Genomic DNA, 26,098 nt, shown 5'->3' on the forward strand with positions numbered 1-26,098 from the left:
TCCTTCCATTTTTAACACTTTCCTCTTGAAAATCTCTCTTTCTGTTGCATCTTTTTCACTTGGGTTATTTCTTTGCAAATCTTTCCTCTCTTCTTGAATCCCGGCCATTGTTGGCTTCTTGTCCCAAAGATATTTAAAAATCCCTTTCGTTAACCTGTTGCTGTTCATTCTGTATAAATGTCCAAAAAATAGCAGTCACCTCTTTTGTAGTGTTTCGTTTATAGTTTCTATGTTGGGATAAACTTCTTCATTGCTTCTTAATTTCCATACCTTTGTATATTTTGGTGGCACAAGTATTTTTTGAATGATTTTTCTTTTTAGGACTTCAAGTTTGTGTAATTTGCAGTTCAGTACTAAACATTCACCTGCATAAAGACATTCTGGTTTTACTACTGTGTTGTAGTGCTGTATCTTCAAATTTTTAGACAGACACCTTTTTTTGTAGACAGTCCTAGCTATTCCATAAGCTCCTTTATTTTATGTATTCTTTATTCTACAGAAAATTTCTCTAGGCCATGTTCTTGGATAATTTCTCCCAAATGTCTGTTGCTGGGGATTCTGGAGCATTTTTTATATTTGTCATAAATTTTGAATTTTCTACATATATTCTTAAACCTGCCTTGTTGGCTATTTCTTCTAAGAGATTGATGTGTCTTCCAGCATTTGTTAGGTTTTCAGAATGAATGGCAAAATCATTATTATTATTATTATTATTACTACTACTATTTGACTTAAAACATTATTATTATTATTTGACTTAAAACACTCTTTCAGTGCTAGCTCTCATTTTATGTTGCTGTGAAGCTGTTATTAATTGAGTTTTAACATTCTTGTATACCACTTAGTAAATTGATTGATTTGATTGACTCACTGATTGACTTATTGATTTACTCATCTGTAGAACAATATACATTGGATGGATGTCATCAAACGTTTGTACAATATTCCTTATTAAAATAAACATTCCTGTTACAGTATTTATATCTCCTACACTTAGTTCTACTTTTTTAATCATATCAAAATTGTTACATAGTACAATGCTCATGAACACAAAGTTACAATTTATGATTATTTAAATATTCATTTACAGTGTAGTAGCTAGTATTTAGTAAATATTTGTTAAGTTTTTGCCAGAGGTGTAGGGATCATTTGCATATTTTATTTCTTGTGGCAGTCTATTCTACAATTTTATTCCATAGTATAATACACTATCTTGAGTTTTTGCCTGTTTCTTCTGTTTAGATGTAAACACAGTCTGGATTTGGTTCTATGATCATGTATTGTGCTGTTTGTGGTATACTGATTCACATTTTTTCTTGTATACATTATGTTGTGATAGATGTATTCACAAGGAACTATCAAGATTTCTAGCTTTTTTGAACAATTCTTTACAGTGTTCCCTGCTACAACTATTTGTACAGCTCTTTTTCATATCTTGAAAATATGTCTGCATGTTCCCAGCACTTATTCCCCAAAACATTACCTCATAACTGAGGATTGAATGCATATATCCAAAGTTGGCCCTTCTGTGACATGAAACGCTGCACACAGGAGCAAGGATTCACGTGGCACAATATGCTGAGGATGGCTTCTTTCCCAAAATTTTCTCATGTTCTGCCCATTTCAACTGACAATCTACATTCACCCCCAAGAATTTGGTATCACTTACACAATCCAGTACATCATGTTTAACTTCAATACAGTATCATTGGGTTTTTATTAGCTGAAAGTTTGCACAATTTGCCTTTTCACATTTTAAGTTACTCTATTCTTTAATGAACAGTTGTGGACACATCTGAGAGGTTCATTGGATTTTTGTACTAATTGAGTTGAATTTTTGTCTGTAATCACCATGGTGATGTCATCAGCAAATAGTATTTTTCCCCATAGTTGACACTGTGGGAAATCACTTACATGTATAGGCAAAAGTATTGGGCCCAATACATTTCCCTGGGCACGCATATATTATTATATTTCTGATTAATAAGTGTTTTACCACTAGTCTTTTAGAAATATGTGACATTTCAAGACTTTGCCCCTGATTTTCCAAGCATGACTTAAACCAATTCTGTGCCATCACCCTTATTCCTACTTTTTCTAATTTGTGCAGTAAACTTCTGCAGTCAACTGTATCAAATGCCTTTCATAGATCCAAAAAAATGCCTCTTGCATTTTTGCCCTCATCTAGTGCTTTGAGTACAACTTTAGTAAACTGTGCTGTAGCTGACTGTATTCTTTGTTTGTGGGCCTGAAACTGAATTGTCCATTGTATATAAGGTTGTATTTATTTAAGCACTTCATTAGTCTATTTTTTGTTATGGTTTCTACTGTTTTGGAAATGCAAGATAATAAAGAAATTGGTCTGTGGTGTTTTACATTTTCTGGATCACCTTTTTTTTAGTACTGTTCTTACTTTTGCTTGTTTCAGGTATTCAGGAATGCAGCCAGATCTGAAAGCTTCATTAATTATTGTTGTTAATGGTGTTCTTATGATGTTTATATATTTCTTAAGGATGATGACTAGGATCTCATCTAACCCTGTGGGTTTTTTTAATTATTTAACTGGTGTATTACCCATGCACCTCCTTCTCTGTTGTTGGAAAGAGCACCAGTGAGTGTGGTGGCTGGTGCTGGTGATGTACAACATATGTGTCTGGAAATTTCTCTTGCAGTTCCTTAGCATTGCCACTGAAGTATTCAGTTACAAATTTTGCTAGTTCCTTAGGATTGATGATTTGAACATCTTTGTTTTTAATCTGTGTTTCCAGATGTTTTGGTCCAACATTTGCTGTCTCCTGTTTGACTATGTACCAGATTGCCTTACTTTTGTTACCTGCCTTCAGTAACGTTTCACTTTTAGCAAGTTTTTTTGCAACTACCAATACCTTTCCATAAATTCTCCTGTAATTTTTGTAAAATTCTGAAAACCATACAATGTTTCTTGAAACTCCAATGAAATGCAATGTTTTGGGAAATGTTTCTTCAATTTGGTTTAAATATTGGCATGATCTTATTAAACTTTTCTTGACATTTGTTTCTACATATACTTCCGCCCACCTTTCAAGTTCTAGCTGTAATGAGAACTGACATAGGTTTGATTCTGAGAAGACCATTTGGAAGCACTCAATTCAGCAGACTTTTCTCCATAAATATTTGCTTTTAATATCTGATGGAGACGATCTCATAGGCCTAGATTTTGAACAAGTAATCTGCAGTGCTTTCGTTCGATGTCTGTTACCACATGGTTTATTAATGGGGATAGTTTAGTCACTCAAGTGTACTAATGCCCTTTCCCCTTCATATTAGAAAAAATTACACATTTCCAGTCACACTGACCATTAAAAGTGGAAAGTGGATAAAAGAGAATATTACACACTCAGGTTTACTTTGTGGGATAAACAACATATTGATTTATTTGTTTCTGTTTCTATTTTATGTAAAAGGCTAAGCATCAGAGAACTTAAATGTTCATGATCAGGAATTAATGTAGATTTGCTTTTGGTTAAGTTTGTGTAAGGTTATTGAATCTCAGAAGATGTGACCAGTAATCTCAATTTGCTTATGCATATCAGTGAGTATAAAAACAACTGTAACAAGTTACTAATACATACAAACACATGCAGGCATCTATGTAATTATTTATAAAAGTATGACATTTTAGTGAGGCCCTCTCATGGATATACACGGATATATGCGTACCATCGATTGATCAATGGAACACGCAACCAACTCACTAACTAACTACGGAACTACATGGGTTATGTGTAAAAGATAGGACAATCAAAGAACAAGAGGTCTATAAGTAGAGAATGGGACCTCAAAAATCGAATTAGAGCAGATGGAGAAGCAAAAAAGAAAGTGGAATGTCACAAGAGGTAATAGGAAGTGGTCAAAAAGGGGAAAATTTTGGACAGATCTGTTACCGTTGAGTTAAAGAGCAGACATACCCTGTTACCTGCTGAAGGGGAGGAGCCTCACTTTGCTGTAGAAGGCAATACTGCGCAGCAAACCATTAATAAGAATTTAAGAGACATATCAGAAACTGAGTTGAGCAGAAAAAGAAAGCTATTGCTGTTTGGTAGCAGTCATGAGAGGAATCTAGGCTAACAGTTGCTAGAATGACTAGGATTAAGGCACAAAGTCATTAGTATTGTAATATCTAGTGCAAGCTTTAGCAAAGTAATAATGTATGGCACTAATAAGAATCAAAATAATCTAATATTTCAAATGAAATTTAAGCACCATGTGTAAGGAAAAGGAAATTGTTTGGCATAGTTAGGAAAAACAGAGAATTAGGACTGATTATGTATTACAAGAAATACCATGTCGTCTTAAGGAAAGTAAATGAAAAATTATAAAAAGATCTACATGACATCTGAAATTAATAATTCTGGTAATAAAATTAAATATAAATGTAATATAGTTACAAGAGAAACCAGGAAATTCGTTAAGGAATGTGTGGATATTATTATTAAAGAAAACAACCAGATAAAAATAATAGCAATCACGTAGACAATGTATGTAACTCCTTTGAAGTTGCACAGAAGATGGGTACAGACAAATCAAACCATACAGCAATAGAATATACACAAGAACCAGTTCCACATAAAAACAAACGAATGACAATAATTACTCTGTCAAAGAAATTTAGAATGTAATTAACACTCTCAAACTCAAAATTTCTCAGGGAATTGATAATATATAAAGTAAACTGCTAAAATCCTGTTATTCATATATTTACAACTGAAATATATGCAATGTATTCAGTCACATATGAAATCTAGTACTATAAAAGGAGTGACCACATGATTAGACATAGTATGTGTGGGTGAACGGTAAATACAACAGAATATTCTAAACTCTTTGGTGATTATAGTGATACGAACTTGAATCAGAAGTCAAATATGTTACAGGTCCTCTTAAATCTAAAAGCTCTACAACTTTTGCATAAGAGATAATATCATATTTTGGAGATGGAAATGCTAAAAAGTTGACTCAACATTTTCATCTTCACTCACGAAGTCTTAAGATGTCATATACACTGTAAAGCTGGGGAGGGGGGGGGGGGGGGGGCTACACTATGAATGAGTTATGCAAATGGGACAGAAATTGGTAGATGTTATGTACATGTACAGAGAAACAAATGATTACAATTGCAGAAAAAATGTATGTTTCATTTGGGAGAAAGAGCTCCAAGAATTGAGCAAGTCAATAATGTGTTGATCCGCCTCTGGCCCTTATGCAAGAAGTTATTCAGCTTGGTATTGACTGATAAAAGCTGTTCAATGTCCTCCCAAGGGATCTCATGCCAAATTCTGTCCAAATGGCATGTTAGATTGTCAAAATCCTGAGCTGGATGGAGAGCCCTGCTCATAATGCTCCAAATGTTTCCAATTGGGAAGAGGTCCAACGATTTTGCTGGCCAATGCGACAGTCAGGTTGGTATCCCACTGATGTCCATGCATCTTCAGATGTGTGTTTTAACTGGAGTATCATTGACTGGAATAGAATCGTCTTCAGCGATGATTCCCACTTTGAACTGAACCCCGATGGTCAACTAAGACATATCTGGAGACTCCCTGAACAGTGATGGGATACCAACCTGGCTCTCATCCTCCATATGGCCGAACAACTACAAGTGATGGTGTGGGCTGCAGTTTCTTTTCATTGTGGGGTCCCTTTGGTTGTCATCTGCAGCAAACTTACAGCACAGCAGTACATCGAAGATATTTTTGTTTTGTTGCCCTTCACAGTAAGTCATCCTGGGCTTACATTTCTGCAAGATAATGCCCACCTGCACACGGCAAAAGTGTCTACTGCTTGTCTTCCTGCTTGCCAAACCCAGGGCATATATGCGAACAAGAAAAAACAAATTCTCAGATTTTTCCCAAATTTGCCACATAAAAATACACTTTTTCTAGAGGGTAAGTACACTATCGCCTGGTGAAAGTACATTTTTCCACGTTAAGTGACAACATACAAGGTGTACAACTTTGCTTCCACCATTTTTTCCCCAATATTTGAGGCTTTAATGAAACAAATTGGTTACACATGTATCATTCAAAGTATTTTCCATTGCTGGCCACTACTTTCTCCCATATTTCGGACAGGGTATGAATCCTGCATCGAAAAAATTGTTCATCTTTTGAAGCGATCCACGAATCGATCCAATTTGTGACTTCTTCATGAGATCGGAACTGTTGGTCAGCCAGGCCATGCGCCATACATCCAAACATGTAATAGTCAGAGGGAGGTATGTCTGGAGAATACAGTGGGTGGTGTAGGCCTTCCCATTTTAACATTTCCATGTATGTTTTGACTTCTTTTGCAATGTGGCGTCGAGCGTTGTTGTGGTGCAAAATCACTTTATCGTGCCTCTCACTTTGTTGCGGCCGTTCGTCTTTTAATGCTCTGTTCAAAAAGCATTAATTGTGTTCAATAATGTGCATTTCACTTGGTTTTAATGCCTCTTAGTACACGACGATGAACTGGTCCCACCAGATACTGAGCATGATCTTGGAGCCGTCAATATTCGGTTTGGCTGTCGGCGTGGAAGCACGGCCGGGATATCCCCATGATATTTTGCATTTAGAGTTTTCTTAATGAACCCATTTTTCATCCCCCGTCACAATGCAATGCAGAGATCCCTTCCATTTTGCCTCTGAAACAACTGTTTACAAACACAAAAGGGATGTTCAACATCTCTTGGTTTCAGCTCACACAGGACCCAGTTTCTTCTTTCTGAATTGTGCCCATAGCCTTGAAATGTTTTGAAATGGCTTGCTGTGTCACTCCCACTAATCATGCCAATTCTTCTTGAGTTTGATGCAAGTCTTCACTCAGCAATGTCTCCAATTTTGCATCTTCAAAAACATTCTCTCTTCCACCTCTATGCTGGTTGACGATGTTGAAATCACCATTCTTGAAGCATTGAAACCACTCATGATGTGTTCTTTCACTAATAGCATCCTTGCCATACATACTTGAGAGCATTTGATGAGACTCAGCTGCTGTTTTCTTTATACTGAAACAAAACAGTAACACCTCCCACAAATGACGAGAATTAGGCTCATAAACTGACATTTTCAATGAAGAATAACTTTGTGATGCAGACACAAATCGACTAATGTTTGAATGAGGTTATGTTGACCAAGGTCCAAGCTAACTGCCTGATGTCTGCAATCTGTTTCTTTCGATCACTACTTACCGTTGTCGCCACCTATCAGCAAATGGCAGAAGTGAAGTTGTACACCTTTTACTTTCCTTCGGAGGTGTAAAACTTATCAACCATTTGAATGGTGAAGGTTTTATACACCGGCGTAGAACTTTTCTGGCACTTTAGGAAACAAAACACAGCCAAAAACAACATGTTTTCAAAAGATCATGGTTGCACAGCAGCATTTAGACTGCATATTTCCATATTACAGAAGTATAAACATGAATTCCACCAAACACAGGAACAGGAATTCCACCAAATATATCTCAATAATTTTTGAAGTACTGAAGTCGAGATTGTTGGCTAATCAAAGTTCATATCATATGATCTCACCAGCCAATGACAGCAGATATTCAGAGCATAGGACACATGATATAGTCAGACAATAGCAACATCAATGTTAAGTAGAAGAAACACACGAATAGGAAAAGTTAATGGTTTGAATTAATATAAATACAGCATAGTTACAAGAAAAGATAAGCTCCCTACTGGTGCTGGATAAGTAGCAGCCAGCAGCAAGTCACACTCTTAGCTCATTCATTTGTTTTATAGTTTAATTCTTAGTTTTTTGCTTTTTTTTGGGTACTTGCATAGTTTAATTCACAAATTTCGGGCGTATTATAGTACTTGAGAATTGTAGCATCACGTTTTAGTACCTGAATAGTGTAAAGTCTTGTGATTGTCAGTCATCTGTTTTTGTTTTGAACGGCCAGTGTTGGTTGGTCACAGCCAGTGAGCTCCCTGCCACCGTTGGATAAGCAGCAGCCACCAGCAAGTCGCACTCTTTAGCGCACTTATTTGTATTATAGTTTAATTCTTAATTCCTTTGCGTGCTTTTGGGTACTTACATAGTTTAATTCACAAATTTCATGTGTATTATAGTACCTGTATAGTGTAAATTCATGTAGTCGTCAGTCATCTGTTTGTTTTGAATGGCTTGTGAGATAAAAGAGAGGAAAAAATTGTTAGGGATGGATAGGGACTGCGCCTGTTGTGTACGGATTCAGAGTGAATTGACCACCATCCATAAGCAGCTGGAAGCTGTGTTGGCCATGGTCGACAGGCACCAGGCTGTTATCCTGGGCTGCAGTGACATTGAGACACCCGAGGCAAGTGCTTTGGCCCCTCTGGAACCTGTAGCATCACCTGGGATCTCTGATGCCACTGCACCCTCAGACTCGGATGTTGCTGCTGGTTTTCATTTGCCTGACAGTCATTGGTGAGCCATGGCGGGGTCGTAAATCCCAAGGCGGAAGGCGAAAGTTGGTACTGGCCTCCGTAACGGGTTTGAGATACTGCCCACTGCTGAAAGTACTTCTGAGTCAGCAAGGGCGGCCTCGCTTGTAGTGGCAGTGGTCGGTCTTCCTGAGAGGGCTGGACAAGCACAGAGGGTGGGATTGCTTGTCATTGGGAGCTCCAATGTTAGGCAAGTGATGGAGCCCCTTAGGGATATCGCAGGATGGGACGAAAGCCAATGTGCACTCTGTGTGCACACTGGGGGCAGTCATCAAGCTGTGGAAAGGGTCCTTCCGGATGCCATGAAGGGTACAGGGTGCACCCAACTGCAGTTGGTGGCTCATGTTGGCAATAATGACAAGTGTTGTTATGGATCGGAAGAGATTCTATCTGGTTTCTGGTGGCTATCTGAGTTGGTGAAGACTGCTAGTCTTGCTAGCAAGATGAAGGCAGAGCTCACCATCTGCAGCATCATCAACAGGACTGATTCTGGTCCTTTGGTACAGGGCCGAGTGGAGAGTCTGAATCAGAGGCTCAGAGGCTGCGACCGTGTAGGCTCTAGATTATGCTCCAGATTATTCAACTTGCACCATAGGGTGGTGGGGTTTCATGTTCCGCTAAATAGGTCAGGTGTCCACTACACACAGGAGGCAGATACTCGGGTAGCAGGGGCTGTGTGGCGTGGACTGCGCGGTTCTTTACATTAAACAGTCTCGGGAAAGATCAAAATGGGCTCCAGTATCAAAGGATACAGGGCAAAGAAACGATGAGAATCGACCAAGCAACAGTCGATATTGCAGTTGTAAATTGTCATAGCTCTGTTGGAAAAGTACCAGAGCGTCAAGTGCTGACAGAAAGCACTGAAGCTGAAATCATTATAGGGACAAAAAGCTGGCTAATGCCGGAGATAAACTCTGCCGATATTTTTACAGAGGTGCAAACTGTGTTCAGAGAGGATAGATTAAATAAAGTAGATGGTGGTGTGTTTGTGTTTGTTGGTAGTAGTTTATCTTCTAGTGAATCTGAAATAGATAGTTTCTGTGAATTACTATGGTTAGAGGTTATACTCAACAGCCATACTTAAATAATAATTGGCTCCTTCTACTGACCCTCCAACTCAGATGATATAATAGCTGAATGGTTCAAGGAAACTTGAATCTCATTACAGATAAGTACCCCACTCATACAGTTATAATTGGTGGAGACTTCAATTTACCCTCGATTTGTTGGCAAAAATATATGTTCATAGCCGGTGGAAGACAGAAAACATCTTCTGAAATTGTACTAAATGCTTTCTCTGAGAATTACTTTGAACAATTAGTTCATGAGCCCACACGAATTGTAAATGGTTGCCAAAACACACTTGACCTCTTAGCCACAAATAATTCTGATCTAATAGAGAACGTCATGACGGATACAGGGATTAGTGAACAAAAGGTCATTGTAGCAATGCTTAAAACAATATCAACCAAAACCACTAAAAATAAACGCAAAATATATCTATTTAAAACAGCAGATAAAAATTCGCTTGATGCCTTCCTACGAGAGAGAGTCCATTCCTTCCATGCTAATTATGTAAGTGTAGACCACATATGGCTCAAATTCAAAGATACAGTATAGACAGCAATAGGTAGATTCATACCGTAAAAGTTAATAAGATACGGGACTGATCCACCATGGTGCACAAAACACATCAGAACACTGATGTAGAAGCAACAAAAAAAGCAAATTCAGGAGAAGGCAAAATCCCAAGACTGGCTAAGTTTGAAGGAAGCTTGAAATTTAGTGCTGACGTCAATGCGAGATGCTTTCAATAGTTTCCACAATGAAACATTGTCTCAAAATATGGTAGAAAACCCAAAGAGATTCTGATCGTACATAAAGTACACCAGTGGCAAAAAACAGTCAATACCGTCACTGGGCGATAGCGATGGAAATGTTACCGATGATGGTGTCACTAAAGCGGAGTTACTAAATACAGTTTTCCATAATTCCTTCATGAAAGAAGATGAAGCAAATATTCCAGAATTCGAAACCAGAACAGCTGTTAGCATGATTGACACAAAAGTAGATATCTTAGGTGTTGCGAAACAGTTCAAATCACTTAAGAAAGGCAAGTCTTCTGGTCCAGATGGTATATCAACCAGGTTCCTTTCAGAGTATGCAGACACAATAGCAAGTTTCATATATGACTGCTCACTTAACGAAAGGTCTGTTCCTAAAGACTGGAAAGTAGCACAGGTCACACCAATATTCAAGAAATGAAATAGGAGTAACCCATTGAATTACAGACCCCTATCACTGACCAAAATTTGCAGTAGGATTTTGGAGCATATACTGTACTCGAACATTATGAATCACCTTGAAGAAAATGACTTATTGATACATAACCAACACAGATTCAGAAAATACCATTCTTGTGCAACACAGCTACCTCTTTATTCCCATGAAGTAATGAGTGCTGTCGACAAGGGATCTCAGATCGATTCCATATTCCTAGTTTTCCAGAAGGCTTTTAATATCGTTTCTCACAAGCAACTATTAATCAAATTGCGTGCTTATGGAGTATCGTCTCAGTTGTGTGACTGGATTCATGATTTCCTCTCAGGGGGGTCACAGTGTAGTGATAGACGGTAAACAATTGAATAGAACAGAAGTGATATCTGGCGTTCTGCAAGGTAGCATCATAGGCTCTCTGCTGTTCCTTATTTACATAAATGATCTACGTGATAATCTGAGCAGCCCCCTTAGATTGTTTGCAGATGACGCTGTAATTTACTGTCTAGTAAAATAATCAGATGATCAATTCTGATTACAAAATGATCTAGAGAGAATTTCTATATAGTGCAAAAAGTGGCAACTGGCACTAAACAAAGAAAAGTGCAAGGTCATCCACATGGGTACTAAAAGAAATCCGATAAATTTTGGGTATGAGATAAATCGCACAAATCTAAGGGCTGCCAATTCAACTAAATACCTAGGAATTACAATTACGAGCAACTTAAACTGGAAAGGCCACATAAATAATATTGTGAGGAAGGCGAAATAAAGACTGCCCTTTGATGGCAGAACACTTAGATGATGCAACAAACCCACTAAAGAGACAGCCTACATTACACTTGTACGTTCTCTGCTGGAATATTGCTCCGCGGTATGGGATCCTTACCAGGTACAATTGACAGAGAACATCGAAAAAGTGCAAAGAAGGGCAGCTCGTTTCATGTTATCAGGCAATAGGGGTGATAGTGTCACTGATATGATACGCGAGTTGGGGGTAGCAGTCACTGAAACAATGGTGATTTTCTTTGCGACAAGATCTATTTCCAAAATTTCAATCACCAACTTTCTCTTCCAAATGTGAAAATATTTTGTTGACACCCACCTACGTAGGGATAAATGATCATCATAATAAAATAAGAGAAATCAGAGCTCAAATGGAAAGATTTAGGTGTTCCTTTTTCCCACACACAATTCGAGAGTGGAATGGTAGAGAAGTAGTATGAAAATGGTTCGATGAAACCTTTGTGAGGCACTTAAGTGTGAATTGCAGAGTAGCCATGTATATGTAGATGTAGTATTATTCATCAAAGACTTTTACTTGGTCCCCCCCCCCCCCCCCCCCCCCCCCCCCAAGGGTATGATTAGGCAGGGTCCTAAGAACACAGCTTAAACCGCAGCAGTTGAATATATCTGACAAGCATGATTATAAATTTCAGTGCTGCACATGAGCATTTCATGGATTACTTGGCTGAATAAATGCTCACTTGCTTCACACTTTTTAAAGAACTGCACAGTCTCTAATCTATGAAAGAACTAAAATAATTAAGAAACACTAACCTCAAAATTTGGTCTTTTTTCAATGTATGTTATCCTTTAAGATATACCAAAGGCAAATGTACCACTAAAATATTAATGAATGGCATAAATGGCTGGGGCTGAAATTTTTCTAAGTGGCTAGTCCTCTGTGTTAAGTTTTGAATGCAAGACTAACACTCCATGATTTACAAAATTCATCACACATTCTCACATGTAAGGGGAAATTTACTTTGAAAGTTATACTTCTCAAACCACCATTATTTTTCTGCAACCTGTTACAAATGTGAACAGCTGTGACGTCATGCTCCTCAAAACAAGGCCCACAAGAAAGACATGTCGAAAGCAGTTTGTTGTTACAAAGTATTGCATACTCTTTGACATATTTTGCTGTCAGCAGGCGCTTGTGTGTGAACTGTGTTTTGTTGTTGTAAATGGCGCATTTTCTTTGCAACTAAAGTTTTATTTTGGTGTTATTCTCTCATTTACATTTTACTGTTGCACCATTACTCTGCAATAAATTTCTTTGTATGAGTTATCTGTTCTTACCAGTCAAAATTAGAAAAATTTAACTGAAAACTAAAATAATGGAAAGCTCCCAGAGGTCTACAAGATAACCAGAGTTTTTCTCAGATTTCTCCCAGATAAAAAAATTCCCACATTTTTCCTGGATTTCCTGGTTGTCCTGGGGCGTATACACCCTGCAAACGCTAACTTAACCAACAGTATCACTGGATCTCACCCCAGTTTAGAATGTTGGGAGCATTATGAGCAGTCCCCTCCAACCAGCATGGGATTTTGACAATCTACCGCACCAACTGGACAGTATCTGGCAGAACATCCCTCAGCCATCCAACAATTCTATCAATCAATGTCAAGCCAAATAACTGCTAGTATAAGGGCCCGAGGTGGACCATCACATTACTGACTCGCTCTTGCTCTTGAATAAATCATCCAATATTTCTGAAATTGTACTCATTTGTTTGTCTGTACATGAACATCACATTTACTGATTCCCATCCCATACAGATAATTCCTCCATGGTGCACCATCTTTTTGCCTTAGAGAGTATGTTTCGCAGAAGCTCTTTACACTGTTGAGCATACCGACAAGTGCCCCTTATGAAGTTTCTTGTCAATGATTAACCAAAGACTTAAAAAAACAGTAACATTCTGAATATAAACCTGAGAGGAGAAACAATTTACACTGTTCATCACTCAGCCTTAGTGCAACACAGAAAGGAGTGAGGAATTCAAACGTAAAAGTCTTTGACCAACTACGGAGTGATGTAAAGAATGCAATTGATACTAAAATTAACTTTAAACACAAACTGAAGACATATCCACTTGAAAAGTACTTCTGTTTTACAGAATAATTTCTGAACATGTTTAGTTTGGGGTGTGTGGGTGTATGTGTGTGTCTTGTGCAACAAGAGTTTTTTATTATTATTATTATTATTTTATTTTTTTATTTTTTTTATTTTATTTATTTATTTATTTATTTATTTTTTTGAAAAAGATATGAAGACAGAGGCATTGAACACAGTTAAACATAAAACAGTGTTATGCATGGTGCATGGAGAAAAATGAGAAAAGAAAGCCTTACTAAATTGTGTAACTGGTCAGCATGTTGTCAAATCCAAATAACATGCAAATAACTAACTGACTAAAGGATGACAGGACTATTGGGCATGGGGATTTTTGTGTAATGTTTTTGCATGGTCTCTACTGAAAGAAGTAGCATGTAGATTTTGGTGATGGGAAGAAGAATGGTCTGGGGAAACACAAATAAGACAACAATGGAGCAATGAAAGAGGTGTTATATAAGCGTATATTGGAAGTTGTTTTGAAGTAAGTAGAGTAACATCTTCATAATCTGATCATTAATAGGTATATTGGTCTTTTTACATACATTGCTGTTTCACTACTTCAGTTATCGTTTATTTACAAATTTGTTAATTTAATAAGAGTAGATTGGGGAGTACTATGTATAAAATATGTAGAGTTCTATGACTGGAGATTTTTGATAAGATGTCTATGTACTGTTGGATTAAAAGTAAAAATAAATCCCTATTGTACATAAAAGAGAAAAAATGAGAGAGAGAGAGAGAGAGATGGAAAATAGCTTATAAATCACTGGATTGGTTGTTGCATAAGGATGATAGTTTAGATTTCAAAGTAGATGAGCATTATGTTTAACTGTTTTACTGAAACACATATTTTTCACATACACTTATAATCAAATTCACAATCTACACTCACTGACTTTATTTAAAACTTATAATGCACACTACAGCTAGTGAAAAGTGTAGAATGTTGCCTAACTGGTGACACACTTACTTGGTGATAAGTCGGATGATACCATTTCTGATACAAAGTCACTGAGAGAAGAGTATGATGAGCTTGTGCTCTCAGCTCCTTCTGAATCAGAACCACTTTCATCTGGAACAAACAGTTTCAGCACAAATAAGACACAACCAAACTATCAAATAATTACAGTTTTTTATGTTTTTGTTTTGTGTTTTTTATGTTGTGCTGTCTCTGAGAATAATATCAGATAATATTTCAATAAAATTAATTGTAGCATAATAACAAGTTGTTTCTACAGTCACTTATGAAAGCCAATAAATTCGCTGTGACACTCAAACTGGCAATGAAGTGGATGAAACAACTTTGCAAGCACACATCCAAAAACTAAAATAGTGCATAATAGTACAAGTAATGTTTACTATGTACATACTGCACCCTTCAAAAATTATTATAGGAAACATAAAATGATCTGCAAGTATGAATGTATGATCATACATATGTGAAAAGCCAAGCCTAAAAGAAAAGATGAAACTTACAGGTTAGAGTAAAAAAATTATAGATGAATTTTTCCCTCTTTCAGCCTTCTTCTGTGCTGCAATAGCCCTCTGCATACACAAAAAGATGAAATCAGCTGACGATGCTTCCTCCTGCTCACTAATGTACTGCAGCACTAACACAATTGTCTAGAACCCTTCTGAATTTGGGATGGGATTTCTCCTGTCACCTAAGTTTACCTCTTCCTGATGTATTACTTCCGCCTGCATCACTGTTTCTACAATATCATTGCCAATTAGTTCATCAACTTCATCAGCCACTGTCCATTCTGTGAGGTTATCTGCATCAACATCCTGACAGTCTGGTACACTTCTGAGCAATGAAGTACCATCACTTCCATCTCTGATTTCAGTTTCACACATGAATTCAAAGTTAAAATGTCCATCTTCATGATCTAAAAGAATTTTCCAGGACCTTAAAAGTGATACATTGAGAATCTCTCCCACAATTTGATAAACCACCTTAGGGACGTCTAGCCAGTCAATCCTCTCCAGAATGGTTACACAGTCTTCATTATTATCAATTGCTGATATCAGCAAACTAGTATGATGGCAGCGATACTACTTCTTTAGCATTTCAAGGATGCTCTGGTACACTGGCTGACAAAGAGCTGTCACATTTGATGATAAAAATAATGCTTTGATATCTCCAACTCTGAGTTTGTCACTGGCAAGACACAATAGCACATTATCAAAAAGCAACAGAGCTTTCTTCAGTAAACTGTTGTCTTTCAAATGTTTCTTTAGAGCTAGTATAAAATATTTCTGAATTCATCCATGCTTTCATTTGGTGAATGTAACATAGGGGCAGTGATTCCTGATTTTTCAGGTTTTTGAAAGCACTAGGTTGCTGCGATTTCCCTATTAATGCAAGCTTAAGTATGTGGTTGCCTGTTGCATTATTACAAGCCAATATGGTAGCTCGTTTTTTACTTTTCTCATATCTGGGTGCTGCAGCGTCCTTTTCTGAAGCAAGCATTTTCATAAGGAGCATCTTGTAATTTAAACTAGTCTCATTTCAGTTGTACATCTGTTTGCCGGAAATTCCCCTTTGTCAATTAACTTCAAATGGTTGTCTGTAAAGAATGGCATAGCCTCTTTGTCAGCAGATAATGGTAACTATTTTTTCCATGGAGCCAACGATCCATCACTGGCAGTAAATTCTGAATTTTCTCCTTCTATTTGGTACTGAAACTGCAATTTTTTTTAATTATTATTATTTCCCCCCCTCCCCCCCAATGTTCGCCCCCCCCCTCCCCCCCCCAACCCCTCCCCCCAATGTTGGACCAGTGATGAGCACACCTTTTCCCCTTAAATGTTCATGCCACATAAACAAAGCTTCTTTATGCTTGCCTTTCAACATTGTCTTCCTAGTTTGGGAAACACACAATATCTCAATTTATGCTACATCTTTCTCGCCGTCCCAAACAGCACTTTCTCCTAGCCCTAACTCCAAAGCAAAAGTTTTCGGTTCTACCCCAGAAACTGGTCTCATTATGGCACATAGGGGGGGAGGGGGGGGGGGGCATGCGCATGTGCGTGTACATGTTTGTTGAAATTAAGCAAGATGGAATTACTCATTATTCACAATTAATGTTTTGCCACAGAAAAAAATATTTTTGTCATTTCAGACCTCAAGTTTGTTTATTTCTCACATTTGGCATTATACTTCTGTTAAACTATTTTTTTTCTGAATCAGATAATGTGTTTGTTTGTCCAAATAAGCCACTAATTAAGAAAGTGACCAAATTGGAGAAATTATTAACCCAGGAATTTTACACAAAATCCAGTAAATTGCCACTTTGTTTTCAAATTGACTGTACATCAGACTTTAATACTTTTCTAATTATCTAACATACAATTAAACCAAACAATTGTTGGGCTAAGATCAACATTACTGTTACATCTGATGCCGGCAGTATTATAAACTAAAACATAATTACCAGATTTACAAAATATCCATATGCCTGTCTTCACACTCTCCCTCCAGACAACTGAATCCTCAGTCAGCTGGAATTCATTGAGTTAACATCTTGTGTCAACATCTGCTCTTATATGTAAAGAGTTTGTACTTAGCTCCTGACTGATTAACTTCTTAATGTCAGAGTTCACAGGTAGAATTCAGTCCAGCAGCATCTCCGCATCATTCCTCATGTTAAACATGTGGTTTCTGTCTCACTGAGAGTCCACAGTTGGAAAGTGTCACTTGTCTTTGCCCAATTGGTCATCATCTCTCTAGTTTATTTTATTAATTTTTCCATGTTAACAACATGAGCATCGGCATATTGCTAATGGTTATCAGAAAATCTGTTGTGTTCAAAGACTGTATAATCAAAACCAACTTCGCGATTGTTAGAATACATACACCCAATAGCTGCTGACAATAAGTAATCTTTATTTACGACAGACTGGACAGACTGTTTTGGCTTAATTGGCATTTTCAAGTACGTCTAGATTGATGTGACATCCATATTGCATCATTAGTGGACTGTTTTGTAATGTCACTGCTTTATTAAGATCATAAGTGGTGTCAAGATGTTGAAATGAAATGTTAGTTGTAACGTGACAGCAGTTTGACAGTTCCACTCATACCACACTGCATTCATCCATCAGAACTCACTCATGAAAGTACACCATAAAAATCTTGAAACTGTCCAAATGTTCCATAGTTTATTGGAAGTGTCTACCTGTGATTAGTGTTCTATGAGATCTTATAGACCTGGTGGTGATTGTGTTGCTGTGAGTGATAATAAATGTGAAAACCAGTCAAATTAACTAAAAACTTCATTGTGTAAACAGTTAAGTAATCATTATAAAAGTGGATTAAGGATGAAAAAGACCCACAGTGGTTTAATAACAAAATTATTAAAATGCTGAGGACACAGTGATTGTTGCTCTCTTGCTTCAAAAACCTTAGCCGAAATGTTGAGAAACAAAAGTTAACAGAAATCTGCACACCTATAAAGAGATCAAGGTGCGAAACACACAATAACTTATTTGGTGTGACGAATGGCAGCTTTTTCTAAATGTGGAAAAATGTAAGTTAATGCATGTTGTTGTTGTTGTGGTCTTCAGTCCTGAGACTGGTTTGATGCAGCTCTCCATGCTACTCTATCCTGTGCAAACTTCTTCATCTCCCAGTACCTACTGCAACCTACATCTTTCTGAATCTGCTTAGTGTATTCATCTCTTGGTCTCCCTCTACGATTTTTTCCCTCCACGCTGCCCTCCAATGCTAAATTTGTGATCCCTTGATGCCTCAAAACATGTCCTACCAGCCGATCCCTTCTTCTAGTCAAGTTGTGCCACAAACTTCTCTTCTCCCCAATCCTATTCAATACCTCCTCATTAGTTACGTGATCTACCCACCTTATCTTTAGCATTCTTCTGTAGCACCACATTTCGAAAGCTTCTATTCTCTTCTTGTCCAAACTGGTTATCGTCCATGTTTCACTTCCATACATGGCTACACTCCATACAAATACTTTCAGAAACGACTTCCTGACACTTAAATCTATACTAGATGTTAACAAATTTCTCTTCTTCAGAAACGATTTCCTTGCCATTGCCAGTCTACATTTTACATCCTCTCTACTTCGACCATCATCAGTTATTTTACTCCCTAAATAGCAAAACTCCTTTACTACTTTAAGTGTCTCATTTCCTAATCTAATACCCTCAGCATCACCCGATTTAATTTGACTACATTCCATTATCCTCCTTTTGCTTTTGTTGATGTTCATCTTATATCCTCCTTTCAAGACACTGTCCATTCCGCTCAACTGCTCTTCCAAGTCCTTTGCTGTCTCTGACAGAATTACAATGTCATCGGCGAACCTCAAAGTTTTTACTTCTTCTCCATGAATTTTAATACCTACTCCGAATTTTTCTTTTGTTTCCTTTACTGCTTGCTCAATATACAGATTGAATAACATCGGGGAGAGGCTACAACCCTGTCTCACTCCTTTCCCAACCACTGCTTCCCTTTCATGCCCCTCGACTCTTATAACTGCCATCTGGTTTCTGTACAAATTGTAAATAGCCTTTCGCTCCTTGTATTTTACCCCTGCCACCTTCAGAATTAGAAAGAGAGTATTCCAGTTAACGTTGTCAAAAGCTTTCTCTAAGTCTACAAATGCTAGAAACATAGGTTTGCCTTTTCTTAATCTTTCTTCTAAGATAAGTCGTAAGGTTAGTATAGCCTCACGTGTTCCAACATTTCTACGGAATCCAAACTGATCTTCCCCGAGGTCCGCTTCTACCTGTTTTTCCATTCGTCTGTAAAGAATTCGCGTTAGTATTTTGCAGCTGTGACTTATTAAATTGATAGTTCGGTAATTTTCTCATCTGTCAACACCTGCTTTCTTTGGGATTGGAATTATTATATTCTTCTTGAAGTCTGTGGGTATTTCGCCTGTCTCAAACATCTTGCTCACCAGATGGTAGAGTTTTGCCATGACTGGCTCTCCCAAGGCCATCAGTGGTTCTAATGGAATGTTGTCTACTCCCGGGGCCTTGTTTCGACTCAGGTCTTTCAGTGCTCTGTCAAACTCTTCACGCAGTATCTTATCTCCCATTTCATCTTCATCTACATCCTCTTCCATTTCCATAATATTGTCCTCAAGTACATCGCCCTTGTATAAACCCTCTATATACTCCTTCCACCTTTCTGCCTTCCCTTCTTTGCTTAGAACTGGGTTGCCATCTGAGCTCTTGATATTCATACAAGTGGTTCTCTTCTCTCCAAAGGTCTCTTTAATTTTCCTGTAGGCAGCATCTATCTTACCCCTAGTGAGACAAGCCTCTACATCCTTACATATGTCCTCTAGCCATCCCTGCTTAGCCATTTTGCACTTCCTGTCAATCTCATTTTTGAGATGTTTGTATTCCTTTTTGCCTGCTTCATTTACTGCATTTTTATATTTTCTCCTTTCATCAATTAAATTCAATATTTCTTCTGTTACCCAAGGATTTCTACTAGCCCTCATCTTTTTACCTACTTGATCCTCTGCTGCCTTCACTACTTCATCCCTCAGAGCTACCCATTCTTCTTCTACTGTATTTCTTTCCCCCCATTCCTGTCAATTGTTCCCTTATGCTCTCCCTGAAACTCTCTACAACCTCTGGTTCTTTCAATTTATCCAGGTCCCATCTCCTTAAATTCCCACCTTTTTGCAGTTTCTTCAGTTACAATCTGCAGTTCATAACCAATAGATTGTGGTCAGAATCCACATCTGCACCTGGAAATGTCTTACAATTTAAAACCTGGTTCCTAAATCTCTGTCTTACCATTATATAATCTATCTGATACCTTTTAGTATCTCCAGGATTCTTCCAGGTATACAACCTTCTTTTATGATTCTTGAACCAAGTGTTAGCTATGATTAAGTTATGCTCTGTGCAAAATTCTACAAGGCGGCTTCCTCTTTCATTTCTTCCCCCCAATCCATATTCACCTACTATGTTTCCTTCTCTCCCTTTTCCTACTGACGAATTCCAGTCACCCATCACTATTAAATTTTCATCTCCCTTCACTACCTGAATAATTTCTTTTATCTCGTCATACATTTCATCAATTTCTTCATCATCTGCAGAGCTAGTTGGCATATAAACTTGTACTACTGTAGTAGGCATGGGCTTTGTGTCTATCTTGGCCACAATTATGCGTTCACTATGCTGTTTGTAGTAGCTAACCCACACTCCTATTTTTTTATTCATTATTAAACCTACTCCTGCATTACCCCTATTTGATTTTGTATTTATAACCCTGTAATCACCTGACCAAAAGTCTTGTTCCTCCTGCCACCGAACTTCACTAATTCCCACGATATCTAACTTTAACCTATCCATTTCCCTTTTTAAATTTTCTAACCTACCTGCCCGATTAAGGGATCTGACATTCCACGCTCCGATCCGTAGAATGCCAGTTTTCTTTCTCCTGATAACGACGTCCTCTTGAGTAGTCCCCGCCCGGAGATCCGAATGGGGAACTATTTTACCTCCGGAATATTTTACCCAAGAGGACGCCATCATCATTTAATCATACAGTAAAGCTGCATATGAGTTGGGAAAACATCCTGTAATGTTCAAATACAACATTAGGAGTGTGGTACTTGAAACAGTCACATAGATTAAATATCAATGCATAACACTGCGAAGAAACATGAAGGCTGATTACAGGGAAGACAAATGTTCACCTTTGGTTTATTGGCAGAATTCTAGGGAAGTGTAGCTCATCTATAAATGAGACTACATGTACAACACTTGTGTGACCCATTCTTGAGTACTGTTAAAATGTTCAGGATGCTCATTAGGTCACATTAAAGGAAAAATCCAAACAATTCAGAGGTGTGCTGCTACATTCATTACTGATAGGTTGCATCAACACGTAAGTATTATGAAAATGCTCCATGAACTCAAATGGGAATTCCTGAAGGGAAGACAACATTCTTTCTGCATAACATTTGAGAAAGTATAGAGAACCAACATTTGTGACTGACGGCATCTACAGCCACTAATGTACATCTTCTGTAAGGAATGTGAAAACAAGGTAAAAGAAATTAGGGCTCATATGAAACATGCAGACAGTCATTGTTTGCTTGCTCCATTTGCAAATTTAACCAGAAAGGGAAAGACTAGCAGTGGTACAAACCACTCTCCACCATGCACTGTGTGGTGGCTTGTGGAACATGTAGGTAGAGATAGAAGTAAATACCACCCCACCATCATGAATTAGCAATTTTAACAACGTAGATACAAGAAGGAAAAAGATCAATTATTGTGAAATAATTGTGTGTCAACAACCCCCAACCAGAGATGCAGAGATGCTATGCAGTGCTGAGTAAACTGGTCACTGATGGCAGCTGCAGTAATTTCAGAACAAGATTCTACAACTATTTGAGTAAGCTTGGGAATAATATGTGAAGAGAGCCGTCACCTGCAACTAAGCCTCTTTAAGGCTTTTACTGAGTCCTGCAATCACATTACATGAAAGTTACCTAGAAACACTTATGAGACCAATGTTTTTGTAACCAGCAGTGATTTGGATTCCCTGCCTAGCACAGATGTGGACTTATCAGCGGCTGCAGGCTGCTGCCATAAGTGGAGTCACTGCCAAGATATGAGTGTCAAGAGGCACCACCTGGTAGCGACCATTTGGCACTGAGCCTGTGTCCAGGCTCATGGCTCCCTCACTACTTGCTGTATTTGTAGCTGTTCATATCACACCACTGCACAGCCAAGTTGATTTAGCTTGTTTCTGGTCTCGAACGGTTACTAATTTGTAATTGTTGTACTGATTCATCAACTCTGCTATGTCCCAGTCTTGTTAGTGTTTCCTTCACTTCATGAACTCAGTCTACTGCAGGCTTATAGGAATGTGTGTTTGTTACCCAGTGGTTCGGTGTACCCACCAGACCAAGTGACGATATACATGTTTCTACCAACACCACACATGATAGAAAACTAGTAATGAGGAATTTTTCACCATGCCATTTCGTTTAGTGAACCACAGATCCTGAATTTGTCAAGTTGTAGTAGCAGCAGCAGCAGCAGGAACAGCACACAATGCTGTTACAGTCTCTCTAGAATCAACAACAGGAGGCAGCTGCTGTTTCTGCACCTCTCCTTCTACCATTCACTTCTTTCAATGAGGTAAGTGAGAGTTGGGAGGTCTGTTTACAGTGTTTTGAACTGCACAGCACGGCAAATCAAACTTATGATCCTGCATGCCGCAATGTACTGTTACTGTGATCTAGTAGTAAATTGTATGAAATGGTGCAAAAATTACCCATAGTCTTGGATCCCAGAACTTTGAAGTTTTCTGAAGTTTGTAGTTTGCTGACTGAATACTACAGTCACCATATGCACTTCATTGCAGCTAGGTTCAAGTTGAATCGCTGTGTTAAGCAAAACTAAGGTATGGGCTACTGATTTATAAGGCACTTGCAAGTGTAATTTTGCCTCTCAAAAGTGTGACACATCTTACATACATTTGTTAATTTGGGATTTTATAATCTGCCAGGCTCCAGATCATGAGGTTAGGGTAAAGGTTTTAGAAACTTCACATCCAACTTCGAGTGGTGAGTTGAAAATTGTTAGGCATACAAAGTTACTGTCTTGGCACAAGCTCTTTTTGAGGATTGTTATGGTTTTGACATTGATAGGAGTATTAATTGCCATCACACCCAATGATCACCTGATGACTCCCAGTCGAGGTCATCATCTGAGTGTCAAGTAGTCAGGTGACACTGGCTTCAGTAGCTAATCACCATTGCACTTGTCATTCAACTAATGACTCTCAGTCAAGGCCATAATCTGGTTCACCAAGCTCTTGTGCACCTAGTGCCAATAGATTCAGTGGTTGGTGCTTCCTCACCCTCCACATCAGTGAATGCGCAAAGCTGAAAGCGATTTGTTCACCATCAATGTGTCCCAAAGCAAGCAGTGGCTCCTGACAAAGTTTCCTCTCCATTATTGTATGAAAACTCCAGCACAAGCCATGCTATAAAATCATGTCCAGAGTGTGGCCTTCATCATCAACAGCATCACTGCCTGTACTGTAACATTATCTGTTTTGTTTGTCATCAGCCAGGACACCTTGCGAGTGTCTGCTTCAGCAAGCAGGTGTCAACTTTGGCTGCTAGCAAGCTGCATGCTATCCCGCCACTGCCAGGGACAACAGCTGATGGGATGCAGCATATCATGTTGCAACTGGATGTCAGTAGGGTGACGGAAGACTTCCAGCTGGACACCAGCTCAACTGTGTCCCTAATTAATGGGGATACTTACCAGCACATAGGCTCCCTGCCGCTGTGTGGACCAGCACACAAAGTTTTGACGTACAACAGCCAGTCGGTCCTACTGCAGGATCAAATCAGGGTGCAAGCTAAGTACAAAAACTTAGCTCAGCAATTAACCTTGCTTGTAGTTAATTCTTGGATGACTACTAACATTTATTATCTTGACACTTTCGCACTTTTTGGGTGCCAAATTCAAAATCAGGTAAATCTAATTTATAATGCAATACTATTAACAAAACTAGATGCGTGGTGCAAAAATTTCAACAAGTATTTGGACCTACCTTAGGCACACATCTCTTTGAACCATTTGGCAATACCTAAGTTCTTCTGATACCGTTTGCCTTGTGCAAACAAGTTAAGGCAGCACTGGACAGACTGCAGCACCTAGGTGTTATCTCTCCTGTCTTGTCTAATTAATGAGCAATGTCCATGGTTATTGCACAAAAGCCTAATGCATCACTTTGGACCTGTGGTTATTTTAAGTCTACCATTAATGCCCAAACAAATGTCCATTTGTACCAGTCCCTAGGCAAGAGGTATTTTCAACTAAATTGCTTGGAGGTCAGTATTTTTCAAAAGTTGATCTCATTGATGTGTAAATTCAGTTACCTGTTGATGAGTCTACAAAACAGTTTCTGGTGATTAATACCATATTCGGCAGGTACAGATATAACAGATAGTTATTTGGGGTCACTAGTACTCCTGCAATTTTTCAGAGGTATCTAGAAAAGCTCATCCAGGGCATCCCTAATTGTGACAATTATTTGAATGATTTGTTAGTTATGGGGGCCACATGGGAGCAGCACTTGTGCAATTACATGTGTTGTTTGAGTGGCTGCACAGTCGTCTGACCAAATTTAGTTTCTTTCAGCCGAGAGTCAAGTATTTGCACCACAAAATAAGTGGAGATGGGCTTACATCCATACAAGATCATGAGACTACCATTTTTATTTTACTTGGCAACTATTTGGGCCACTTATTAAGTACAGACAGGCTTACACCCACACATTACCATGTGACTGTCATTATTATTTTACAAGTGCCTAAGAATCTTAAAAGAATTGCAGTGTTTTCTGGGCAAAGTCAATTATTATGCAAAGTTCATTCCAAATGCTGCTCATATTTCCCACCTCCTTAAGTAGTTATGTAAAAAAGGGTGCTCCATTTGTGTGGTCAGAAAAGTGTACAAGAGCATTTGTGAAACTTAAAAAGTGTCTTAGATAAGCCGCTTCTTTGGCAATGTTCCAACCGGGCGAACAATTAATACTGGCCACAGGTGCGTCTGACTGTGGTGTTGGTCCCATCCTGTCACATAGATTTGTTAACAGCATGAACAACCTATTGCATTTGCAATGTGTTGAACTCAGCACAGGATTTTAGCTTACAGCCCCATCCTGACACCCAAGCCCTTTCAAATTTCCCATACGTAGTGCTGATGTCAACATCCTCCAGGGTTAAGGTCTGTGCCTTATCTACAATCTTTGCTATAGAAGGGGGCCCAGTTACATTGGTTTCTGACAATGGCCCACAATTTGAGGCTTCGGAATTTAGTATTTTGTTGACGACAACCACAATTTATGGCTTCGGCATTCCAGGATTTCTGAAGGCAAAATTGTTTTGAGCACCTGACACCTCCCTGCTTCACTCAGCATCCAATTCAGAAACCAAGTCCCCTGAATCCTCCTCAGGCACTGATGGGGCAGCAATGGTGGACTCATCCCAAAACCAAACCAGCCTCTGGGCTTCCTCCTTCCCCCTCTGCCCTTTGCCCCAGTGCAAAGCATTGATGGGAAGTAGGTACTGAGAAGCAATAGGAGCAATTGGGTGGAGTTGCCACCAAGATATGCACATCACATGGTGCCACCCACTAGCAACTGTTTGCTGCTGAGGCTGTGGCTTGGACTTATGGCACAGCACACCACTTGCTGTACTTTCTAGCTGTCTTTCTATCTTGAGTGTTTACTTGTCTGGGAATGTTGTATTGCTACACCGACTTCACTGCCTCCTGGACTTCCACTTCGTGAAGTCCATCTATTGAAGACTTATAGCAACATGTATTCATTTCCTGTTGGTTTGGATACCCACCAAAGCAAGTGAGGACAAACACTTTCTATGTACACCACTCAGAACAGAAGAAATGTAAGTGAGAGACTCTGTTCAGTTTTGAAG

At 38.5% G+C, this 26,098-nt stretch overlaps 1 protein-coding gene across 1 annotated transcript in view; it reads right to left on the reverse strand.

Moving 5' to 3' along the window:
* Positions 1-26,098, reverse strand: part of LOC126251375 (MAP kinase-activating death domain protein) — a 595,744-nt gene that overhangs the window by 371,496 nt on the left and 198,150 nt on the right. Inside the window, exon 14 of the mRNA XM_049951759.1 lies at positions 14,605-14,706. Within this exon, the coding sequence (XP_049807716.1) occupies positions 14,605-14,706 (102 nt within the window). The remainder of the gene's footprint in view (positions 1-14,604; positions 14,707-26,098) is intronic.

This window comes from Schistocerca nitens, chromosome 4 (genome assembly GCF_023898315.1).
Source record: "Schistocerca nitens isolate TAMUIC-IGC-003100 chromosome 4, iqSchNite1.1, whole genome shotgun sequence".
Taxonomy (NCBI): domain Eukaryota; kingdom Metazoa; phylum Arthropoda; class Insecta; order Orthoptera; family Acrididae; genus Schistocerca; species Schistocerca nitens.